This window comes from Ovis aries, chromosome 8 (genome assembly GCF_016772045.2).
Source record: "Ovis aries strain OAR_USU_Benz2616 breed Rambouillet chromosome 8, ARS-UI_Ramb_v3.0, whole genome shotgun sequence".
NCBI lineage: Eukaryota > Metazoa > Chordata > Mammalia > Artiodactyla > Bovidae > Ovis > Ovis aries.
In genome coordinates, this window is record NC_056061.1 from 69,144,392 (window position 1) to 69,156,525 (window position 12,134).

At 33.7% G+C, this 12,134-nt stretch overlaps 1 protein-coding gene across 29 annotated transcripts in view; it reads left to right on the plus strand.

The window, feature by feature from the left end:
- Positions 1-12,134, plus strand: part of UTRN (utrophin) — a 555,518-nt gene that overhangs the window by 304,743 nt on the left and 238,641 nt on the right. For 4 of the 29 annotated variants that reach the window (XM_060419793.1, XM_042253583.2, XM_060419794.1 and 1 more), the window contains exon 1: positions 1-12,134. This exon is cut by the window's right edge and continues 56,650 nt beyond it. The exons of 22 other annotated variants lie outside the window; for them this stretch is intronic. Coding sequence is in view for 3 of the 7 variants with exons in the window: in XM_060419791.1 (XP_060275774.1) it covers positions 241-384 (144 nt within the window). In the remaining 4 variants the exon portion in view is untranslated. 3 more of the 29 variants (XM_060419791.1, XM_042253582.1, XM_060419792.1) reach the window with 1 other exon arrangement.

Genomic DNA, 12,134 nt, shown 5'->3' on the forward strand with positions numbered 1-12,134 from the left:
ATTGTCTGGCCGTGCTGGGCTGAGCAAGTCCTGGCTGTGTGCATCTGCTGGGGGCTTTCTGGGTGGCGTTTGTGCATGTTTTTTAAATTGAGAAGAAGTTGAAGGAATACCAGCCTCCTTCTGCCTAGCACCTAAGTCCCCTGTATTTTTCAAATGCTTTCCTGAAAACGAGCATGCTCAGAGAACTGGCAAATCATTGTCCAGTGACCGGGAGGAAATGATCATTGCTCTTCATTTATAATGCAAATTCTGAGGTGTCTGCAGAAGTGTGGTAAACTTAAAATGATGGCTGTGGTGAGAACGTCTCTGCAGAAAGTTGTGGTTTTGTTACATCGTTTACAAAGGATGGCAGTTTCTTCTCCTCGGTATCAGAAGCTCTGTAAGGTAACTGAGTGATTGAAAATGAGGATCTCTGGTGTCAGACTATTCTACTGTTTCTCTGGCTCTAAAATCTAGTCTTTCAGGGTTCTTATCAAGCAAAGATTCCTTTTCTTAGTGACTGACTGTAGAAGCTGTTGAAGTGAATTGCTTAATTACATTTTGTTTCAGAATCAGGAGCAAGTACTATTTTAGTGCCTATTTGATTTTGTAATTGACAAAATCTTGTGTTTTGTAAAGGACTAGTGAACTGTTTGGAGGAAATAATAGCAAAAACTACATTCATTAAGACCTGTTACCTCTGAGGTACTTGTGGTCTTAATACTAAATGGGCAATTAATTTTACATAAATGTCAGTAGATTTTTAAAAAGTTTAAAATAATCTTTTAGCAGATTCATTAAAAACTGTTCATCTCTTTATAGTTCATTATTTATCAATTAAAAAATTAAAACACATTTTAGAAACTACCGTGAGAAACACATCTCATGGTAAAATATCCCCCATATTCCTGAATCTTCATATACTATAGTTAAACATGAAGAACTGAATTTTGTTTGGACAGGTGGATTTAAGTACACTTTGAGAAGGCAACTTGTTTAACAGTTGCAAATTTCAAATACTACGTCATCCTAAACCATTGAATGAGCTTCTGTATATTTTTTAAGTTAGCTATTGTATTTTTGATCATTGTTTTGTTTTATGTAAACTATGTTCGTACTTTCTTATTACTTTTGTCAGAAATTGGAGTGATTTGGTATGAAAAAGGAAGGGGGTGTTATAACTGGAATGCTGAAGAAATTTACCCAGCACCGCAGTACAATATTCCTCCTTCATATCATATTCTTAGTACCATTCCCGAGAATGTATCTTGTTGCCCTGTTAGCCAAAGTCATTTATAATTCAAACAGCTGTCTCTAGGACGATGTTACTTTTCTGACATCATAAAATATGACATGTCTGAGCACCTGAATCGTGCTTATTATATGGCAGTGGATTAGACAGGAGAAAACAGAATTCTATTAACTTTATCATATAAATTGCTGTTTCTTACATTTTGGCCAATTAAATGTATTTCTGTCTGGAATCTTTTTTTTTTTTGAAAAGTTTCAGCAGACAGATTGTGGTGATGGGCATTCTTTGCAGAAATAGAAGCGTTTTCATTTGAAGTTCATCAAAACTTAATACAACTTGTAAAAATTCATAAATTATTTATTCAAATGTTTTGTGTTTTGGTTCACTTCAGATAATAAATTTATCCTGGTGAAATGTTTATATAGTTCATAAATAGGCAGTTTTGATAATAGAGAAGAAAAGCTCACTCACTAACTCATTATTTTATCATTTTATCTGTAAGTATGAATATATAAAACATCCTGTTTCATTAACTGGATCTTTTTTCTCATCTATTTGTGTGTGCACTTTCACAAAATTAGATAGTTTCCTAAAGTCATGTGACCAAGGTATTAAGATGGTCTTAAGATGAAAGGCAGAAGTTCAAATACTGGAGAAGTTTGCTTAGTTTCATAATTACTTCTCAAATTAGTACAACTTAAGTTAATAAAGTCCTTGAATAAGTTAGTTCCCAACTGAAATACTCTTTGGGCTGACTTCTTGAGATTTTAATTTCCTAAAGAAACCACTACAATTTAAATGTTTAGAATTGAATGTTACTTTTTTCTCTTAAAAAATTAAAATTTGCATTATTCTCAGTTAAAATGTTTATCTTTCACATTTTTTTTTCTCAAAAGTAAAATTAACAACTGTCCAGATAATGAAATAAGAAATAAACAATTCCAGTACTTTCCAGCAGGTGTCAATGTAAGTCAGTGATATATGAAATTTGGCTGAAGAACTAGATACCTAAAATAGGAAGTGGCAAATTACTAGGAAATAAATCACTTAGTAATGGATATATTTTATTTGCTTGGTTAAGAACTGATCTTAATTACTGAACTATATTAACTCATATAATGTAAATAAAAATTTTGGTTGCAGAATTGCATATTAGTAAACAACTGCCATCTGAAATACTGACATAAGTGAAATATCTATACCAACCAAAAGTACTTTATTGTATTTTAATTATCAGTAGTGTTCTGTGTATAATACTTAAAAGTTTAAATAAGTTTGGTGTTTGTTTACTTTAAGACACTGTAAATTTTTTTCCCCTTACATTTTAAATGCTATCATGACTATCGCTTCCTATGCCTCCTACATTCTCTAAATTTAGTTTCTTAGAAAGGAAATGCTCTAAGTTGCAGTGTTTCTTCATAAAAATATAGAGGCAGTCTATTGTAAGTACATTTACAGACTTAAATGAATTGGAAATAGTGTTGAGAAAATGACTATTTTAAATTCATATTTGTGTTTTGAAATCCAGTTTATCCCTCTTTTACATTTTTATTTAGGATCTCTGTTTTTACATATTAGGTGGAAATTCAGCCTTCATCGGACCTTTTCCTTTCTGATACTGCCTCTTTCTTTGCTTGTATTTATATGCCTTTTATCTATAAGAAAATAGCTTATGTATGACAGAACTGGAAATTTGTGTTGAATATTCTCTCTCTTTTTTTTTTCCCTGTATGTTTTGAAGATTAGGGAGGAGTAAAAAGAAGCCCTTGGAATTTATAACTCTTTGGAGTTAAAATATACTTTTTCCCTTCTCTTCACCTATTTACACTTTCACTAGTATTTTTGACACTTAAAATATTTCTTTCTGGTTATACATAAAATTTAGACAGGAAACTGAAAAATAAGTGCTGCTTACTTGAAGGTATAATTAACAACATTGAAATTGCCCTGATGACCTAAAATCACCTTATGCTGGATGCTAATTTTTCCAGATTTGGTTTTGATTGCTTAGTTCCTTTAAAATATTAATGACTATCAAGATATTTTTTCTCCTAATAGAGTACAGTAAAAGCAAAGATAAATGTAAATGATTAAAAAATAAAATGTACTTTTATTTGTTTTCATTGTTATCTGATTACTTGGGCATATTTCATCACTAAATCTTTGCACTAGGAGCTGAATAAATTTATGTTTTATAGTGCCATTCTCTTCCTTAGTGCCAACTTTCATAAAATATTTGTTATGAAAATATTTGAAGACATGGTGAAGGCAACTATTTGTAAAGTAGATTGAGACATTAACCATTATAGAAAAATGAGAAAAATATAAAATTAGTGTTATAAATTGGATTCCTCATGATTTAAGCATTTAAAAAATTAGTAGAGTATACTTTCTACTGTTCTCTTCTTGCAACCCAGTTGGTTGTCTTTTTCTTCCTATGTGATAATATACACACACCATTTTGGTAACTACTGATTCATCCTTACAGTGAAACTCTGACTATTCTTAGCCCAGTCTTCTGGAGGACTCAGATTTTCAGAACTGTACTGATCTCAGTCCTTTCTGAAAGACCATGTCTTCTGTGGTACCAGAGCAGCTGCTTCTGAGTACTTTGTGAACAATAGAGACGGGAAGATGCCACCCAGAAATCGGGATTGATAGGTGATGTCTACAAATGTCTTGTGTTGGTGTAGTGTGTGTGTTTGCATGTAGACAACAGAGAGCCATGTGGAAGCTTACGGTGCCAAAAAGCAAGGGTATGTGATGACAGAGGTGCATAATCTCTGAATAGAGTTTCAGATTCACTGATGAATTAAGTTTATGTACCACTTCTCATCTACAGTGGGGGCTCTCTTTATTTAGAGGTAGTTAAGGTTGATTATGCATTTTTAGAGAATATAGAGAGTGGAATAGCATATCTTTAAATGATTTACACTCCATATAGCTAAATTTTATATTTCTTATTCCCTTAAATGTCCTCTTTTGCAGGTGGAAAATTTCCATTCGTTGAATAATTAAATCCTCCAGTGTTCTAGGGTGATAGAACTTTATCTTTATTTGAGTGTTGAGATGTAGATATTTGATGGTCATCTCTTGGATTCCCTCAGTTTCTTTCTATAATCGACTCATACACCTATTGTTTGAACTCTAAGAATGGTCAGAGTCATGGTCTCTTGCCTGGAGGAGAACTCCGGTTGATCACATGAACACTCTCTCTTCTTGGTTGTATGATAAACACAGTTTGGATAGTTCAAAAAATTTGGAAGCCTGAAGAATTTAATGGGAGGAAAATGCCAAATGTGGAAGGACTTACTTATATCTTCCCCATCTCCATCAGTGTGCTGGGTCTCTTGCCTCAAGGCTGTACAGACACCTGGGAAGTTTACTTCCCTTACTCTCACTGTGTTTCTTTTTTCTCAATGGGTTCAGATTACAGCTTAAAGTGCAGCGGATCAAGAAAGACAGTATCTACCTTCCTATTTGTCATCAGATATTTTCTTCTGGCTTTAAAAAGCAGCAGCACTATTTATATGACTTCCTGATCTGTATTTTACATAGCTCCTCAAGTCAATGTGTATCTCAAAATTATTTTTAAAAAGTTATCAAATTAACATTTTGTTATTCAGAAAACTCATGCTATCAGTGACTTTTAGCTAAAGCAGTATAATCAGATATGAGGTAATGGTTTTCCAATTAACTAAAAAATAATTGAAACCATTCTACAGGATTGCCTTCTAAATTGTTTTTTTTTTTTTTAACAGCCAGGATATCATTATTTGCTTAGGTCTAGATTTGTAATCTAGAAATTGGGGACAAACAGCCATTTTGACAGCATTGGTATAGCATTATGACTATGGATAAAAGATCTCCTTTAGAGTAGTGAAATTTTAAACTAAAATATTGGTGATTTGTGTTTAGCCTAGGGATAAAGTTTATTAAACTTCAAGGGGAAATTTCCAAGAGGAATGCACTGATAGATTTTAAATGTACAGACATTATCTACTCCCCTTAGTAGTGACTGTGAGCACTTCCTGCTTCTCTTGGTATATTTGGTAGTTTATTTTTAGCCCTCTAAAATAAGCAATTAGTAGAACTTCTACCATAGAGATAGAAGAATAGAGAAAAATTCATGCTATGGTAGCTTGCTCAGTTTCACAAAGTATATTCATTTCTGGGCAAGGTAAATGAATCCAAATAATTGAAATTGGAAAGCATATGAAGTGCATCAGAGGATTTCTTTTCATTTTTCTTCTTCTAGTTTGTTCAGTTCTGTGAAATTCTAGAAGATTAATTTATAACAAAGCTCACTTATAAAAGCAGAAAGAACCTTTAAATGCTTAATAAATAATAAGCCAATATGAATGTATGGCTAGATAAAGCTTAAGTAAGAATTTTGGATAAGCATCAAATGGAAGAACACATTGAACTGTTTCCACAATAGACTATTTTGCTTTAGGAAAATTGAAAGAAAAGTGGTCAAACACAGCAATAAAATAACTTCAAGCTTCCATGACTGAAAAAAGTCTTTTTACTACTGGTGTAGTTTATTTTTATTTTTAGAGTGTATGAGAATTTACAGTGTATTTTCTCATATATTTCATCATTAATACATATGGCATTAATTAACTACTACATGATTATTTTTCCTTAAGAGCAAGGTAGGAAAGAAATTTGTCACTATTCCCATTTAGCAAGTGGAGAAACAGATTTTATAAATTGGCAGGTTAAGAAATATGTCAGTAATTGCTCAGCTAATATGTGATACAACCTAAACTAAACACAGTCTTTCTGATTCCAGATTCAGTGTCTTTTTACACTTAATTTCAGATAGTTTTAGGAATTATATGGGACTAGAATGAACCATGCATTATTGAAGGTATAGAAAGAGAAGTCACATTAACTAAGTAATAGTATTATTTCTAAATTTATGTACATTTCATTTTCAGTTATATAAATTTCTGCTAGTATCCTTTAAGACATGAGCTAGAGAATCCTGGAGCAAGAGGAGATGTTGGAAACCATTGAGTTCAACCATTTCATTTTACAGATGAGGAAACAGATCATCTATAATGAATGCTTTATTGCTGCCAGTTCTGTGAGGTGGAGATGTAGTTGTTTTCTCCTAGAAGTTTAAGCAAAGTGAAATATGTTCTTTTTAAAGATATTTTGATATTTGAGTTCTGGCTGTATAACTGTAAGAGGATAAAGACTTTGTTCTTATTGAAATTGGTTCATTGGATGCTTTTTTAATAGGCTCATTTTGTGGGTCTAAGAAGATGGATTGGTTCATTTTAACGCAAATTAATACAGTTGATTTTGGTTTTTGATTCATAATTTAAAGTTTCTGTACCAAAAGTATTGAATTTTTTTTTGCTTGAAAACATTATCTGAAATCGCATTTACTCAGAATTCAGAACTTTTTAAAAATGAAGTTGGGTGTGCACCTACCTAACGTGGAGATTCTGGGCAATTTGCAATCCTCATGCCCGTGTGATTGTGATATGAAAGCAAAGGAATTGTTAGTTATGATTAGGTTTTCTCTGGAATTCTATAACCTTCTTTTTAAACATTACACACCATTAATTTTTCTCCATGTCATTAAACATTTTGTTGTATTGTGATTTTTTTTTAATGGGATAAATATAAATTCTATTGAAGGATAATTTATTTAAGGGATCCATTGTGGTTACATAATTAGGTTGTTACCAGTGTTCTCATGATAAATAATTCTGTGGTGAACATCATCATAAATCACTGAGACCATCCTGATTATCTCCTGGATATATTTTCATTATAGAATAGGATAACTGGATCAAATTTGCATTTAATGACATTTGCTATATATTGCAAAATTTCCCCTTGGCAAGACAAACTATTTACATGCTTACTGGCAGCTTGAATTATCCTTTCCTATATCTTCCCAGGAAATAGGTGATATCATTTAAAACTATTTTATGAAATTTTCAGATGAAAAATGAAACCATGTTGTATAATATAAACTAAAATATAGTGATGTTAACTGATTTACTGAATTTGGGGACCAAATAGTCTATTCCAAACTATCTGAATTCCAGATGCTGTGCTGGAAACCCAAACACTGTCTAAATGGAATGTGACAAATAGCATACAATAAAGTTCAAACCTGTTTGAACATAGTAGAGAGTATATTTTGACTTGAAAATATAAGAGAAGAGTTTAGAGAAAGGTAATACTTAATAGAGATCTTGAGATTAGGTAGGTAGAGTTGAATAGAGCATTCTGGAAATAAACCCCTCAGTGAGCAAAGACATAGGCAATAGAAGCGTGCTTACTATATTCAGAGAACATTGGGTACTTGTTTATCAGAAGTGGCTATGAAGCTCATTTATCAATATTTTCATCCTAATAAAAAGAATTACTCTTTTGAATGCCAGTCAAATGTCATTGACTTTTGACTCTTTCCAAAATTTAGACCAGTTTTAAAGAAAATTTGTTTGTGAATATTGGAGATATTCAGACATGGAGAACATTTCCAAGATAGCATTCTAAAATGAAAAATTATTGAATAATATTGAAATTATTCAATATTCATACCTTTGAAATAAAAAAACAGTTCTTCTGAATGTCTCCCTTAAATGGAAATGACCTTCCTTTGGATGTGAGTTATTTCAGTATGATAGTGACAAAAATAGTTATAGTCTGTTGATGAGAGATTGACATAATTTTTCAAGCAAAAATGAAAAATAATTCATGATAGAAATCAGTTTTGCATTAATCTAAATTTTAGACTTATAAAACTTTAGTGTATATAAAAATTGTAGAAATTCTTTTACCTTTTTTCTCATTTAATTTATGAGGAAATAGTGTATTTACATTTATGTAGACCTTTGTTCTTAATATGCTTTAATATATTATTTTATGCTGCCTAAGATCACACAGCCAAGTGATACTTGGCTACATATTTAAATTTCCAGGGGATCACTCTAGCATCCATTACATTTTATGTGTACTTATTTTTTATATAGTTTATATTGAACTTTCTCTGGTATTAAAATTCACTGTCTGTTTCTCCATATTGCTTTCTGAAGTATTGTCAATTCCTTGAATTTGGGGTCATATCTTATTTTAAAAGAGTGTTTTGAATAGAGCAAGTATTCATAAATATTGAATAAATAATGCAAATTTCAATTTGTTCTTAGATTTGTAATGTTATTATGATAAGTAAAAATGCTTTACTTTGACTCCTTATTTTCCTGTTTAAAATAGCTTTATTGAGATGTAATTCACATACAATCCAATTCACTCAAGGTATAAAATTCAGTGTTTTTTAGTATATTCACAGGACTGTGCAACTATTACTACAAATGAAATTTTAAAGTTTTTGTACTGTCCCCTAAAAAAGAAACCCACTACTCATGAGGATTCTTTATTTCCTCTCCTCCATCCTCCTAGCCCTCAGTTCAGTTCAGTTCAGTCACTCAGTCATGTCCGACTCTTTGCGGTCCATGGACTACAGCACACCAGGCTTCCCTGTCCATCACCAACTCCCGGAGCTTGTTCAAACTCATGTCCATCAATTCAGTGATGCCATCCAACCATCTCATCCTCTGTCGTCCCCTTCTCCTCTTGCCTTCAATCTTTCCCAGCATCAGGGTCTTTTCCAATGAGTCAGTTCTTCACATCGGGTGGCCAAAGTATTGGAGTTTCAGCTTCAGTATCAGTCCTTCCAATGAATATTCAGGATTGATTTCCTTTAGGATGGACTGTTTGGATCTCCTTGCAGTCCAAGGGACTCTCAAGAGTCTTCTCCAACACAACAGTTCAAAAGCATCAACTCTTTGGCGCTCAGCTTTCTTTATACTCCAGCTCTCACATCCATACAGGACTACTGGAAAAATGATAGCTTTGACTAGACAGACCTTTGTTGGAAAAGTAATACCTCTGCTTTTGTATATGCTGTCTAGGTTGGTCATAACTTTTCTTCTAAGGAGCAAGCGTCTTTTAATTTCATGGCTGCAGTCACCATCTGCAGTGATGTTGGAGCCCCCAAAAAGAAAGTCTGACACTGTTTCCACTGTTTCCCCATCTATTTCCCATGAAGTGATAGGGCCAGATGCCATGAGCTTAGTTTTCTGAATGTTGAATTTTAAGCCAACTTTTCACTTTCTTCTTTCACTTTCATTAAGAGGCTCTTTAGTTTTTCTTCTGCCATAAGGGTGGTGTCATCTGCATATCTGAGGTTATTGATATTTCTCCTGGCAATCTTGATTCCAGCTTGTGCTTCATCCAGTCCTACATTCCTCATGATGTACTCTGCATATAATTTAAATAAGCAGGGTGACAACATATAGCCTTGACGTACTCATTTCCCTATTTGGAACCATTCTGTTGTTCCATGTCCAGTTCTAACCTGCTTCTTGACCTGCATACAGATTTCTCAGGAGGCAGGTCATGTGGTCTGGTATTCCCATCTCTTTAAGAATTTTCCACAGTTTGTTGTGATCCACACAGTCAAAGGCTTTGGCATAGTCAATAAAGCAGAAGTAGATGTTTTTCTGGAACTTTCACACCAAGAGACTCTCAAGAGTCTTCTCCAACACCACAGTTCAAAAGCATCAATTCTTCAGCGCTCAGCCTTCTTTATGGTCCATTTCTTACACCTATACATGACTACTGGAAAAGCCATATCCTTCTACCCCTAGGCAACCACTAATCTACTTTCTGCCTTTTCTACTTTTTAGCATTAGATTGGGAGTAAGAGTTTGAAACCATAAATGTTAGGTTTAAAAAATTAGAAAAATATTTCAAATTTATTGGGATAAATTTATGACTTTATCTTACAGAATTTGATAGTTTTAGAATGTGTTAATTATTAATAATAATTAGAATAGCTTTGGTTAAACAATTTATAAACTTTATATTGTGCTGTGTGTGCTAAGTTGCTTCAGTTGTGTCCGACTCTTTGTGACCCCATATATTGTAGCCTGCCAGGCTCCTTTGTATATGGAGATTCTCCATGCAAGAATGCTGGAGTGGGTTGCCATGCCCAGCACTCTTTGCTAAATAATTTGTAAACTACAAAATGTATAATTTAGTTATCATGTTAGTTCTTTAGAGTATATTAAAAGTGAAATATCATGGGGAAAATGCTGAATGTAGGATCTGAAGACCTCTGTTTGATTGTCTTATTTGCTGTCTGATCTATTGCAATATTCAAGTGGTATATCCATCCTCAGTTTCTAGATAGTGGGAGTAATATGCATTATTTATTTTAGAAAGATAGTATAGGATTGATAAGTTAATATTCATGAATTCACTATTTAGGGCTAGAGTATTACTAAATGGAAATATTAGATTTTCTATAATTTCTTATTCTCCAAGTAAACAAAAACCATGACAGTATTTATTCACATGCTTTACTATTGTTGACTGCTGGATTAATTTTTGAAATAATGGAAGAACATGTTAGCTAAAAGTTTCTGTTTGTCTCAACTCAGGTGGCAGAATGTTGCATACCAACCACCTCTTATCTTTCTGCAATGCAGGGTCTTTTCATTTTTCTTCTTTTCTAGGGCAGCAAGCCAAATTCCATTTTAAGGTACATTCTCTGCCAGCCCAATCATACAATTTCCAGACAGCTTAGATTCCCATTGGAGCTACATGAAAGGGACCATGTCTTCTGAGTGTGACTAATGGACCCTGAGGCAGCAGTATCTAGTGAAAAGAAATATTCTGACATTTTTGTTCAATCTACAATTAGGGCAGCGGGAATTCCCTGGATGTCCAGTGGTTAGGACATTGTGCTTTCTCTGCTAAGGGCACGGGTTCAGTCTGTGGTCGGGGAGCTAAGAGCTTGCAACATGGCAAAATAAAAAAAAATTACAAAATTAGGGCAGCTGTAATTTTTATAATCTGTGTACTTTTTATCTCAGATGCTGGTGGCCATGTGTTAGATTTGGGGAGTCTCAGGGGAAGATCTTTTTTGAATTTCAATAATTAAACTTTCTGATGATTCTCGGATGACTTTGGCCTAATCTCTGTTTTGAGAGTGAGGTTTTTGATAGGTAGTGAATAACTTGAATTAATGACTGTAATGACTGAGTGCTGTTCTGCATTAGTATTTGAAGCAAACCCTAGGTTTCTTCATTACCTAGCCTGTTGTTGTGGGAGATAGGTGATGTGTTGAAAGAAAAGGGAACATTTGCTCTTTTTGAAGTAATTGCATCTAATGGAAGCCTAATGACCTGTTATGCTTATTTATAAAAGATGAGCAGTGAATCTTGATAGCAAGCTAATGAATGATTGGAGAAATTATAATATAAACCAAAATCTCAGGAAATCTCATGTAGTTGAGAATCAATACTTTAAGACAATTAAATAGTTCAATAATTTACTTGTACCATGTGTTATCCTTGCTTTAAAGCTGGAGTGATTTCCAGAAATGCATCCACAGCACTGAGAGTTGAGAGAGAGGACTGCTTTTGAGGTGTCTTGTACTTTCTGAATTCCATATCAAGACTGAAGAAACCAGTGGGAGCAGTTTTCTTGTGGTATTGAGATGATAAACATTATATCCAAAGGTGCTTGTGTGCTTAGTCGCTTAGTTGTGTCCAACTCTTTGCGACCCCAAGGACTGTAGCCCACCAGGCTCCTCTGTCCATGGGATTCTCCTGGCAAGGATACTGGAGTGGGTTGCCATGCTCTCCTCCCCGTGATCTTCCCAACCCAGGGATTGAACCCAGGTCTCCCGCATCGCAGGCAGATTCTTTACTCTCTGAGCCACCAAGGAAGCCCATAACCAAAGGTAACATTGGATATGTTCAAGTTTAGCGCCCTCATTTTTTAAAGATGAGAAGACAGAGACTTGGAAAGTTTAAGTGATTTGTCCTGGGACCTATTAATAGTGGCAGTGGTTGAACTGTTT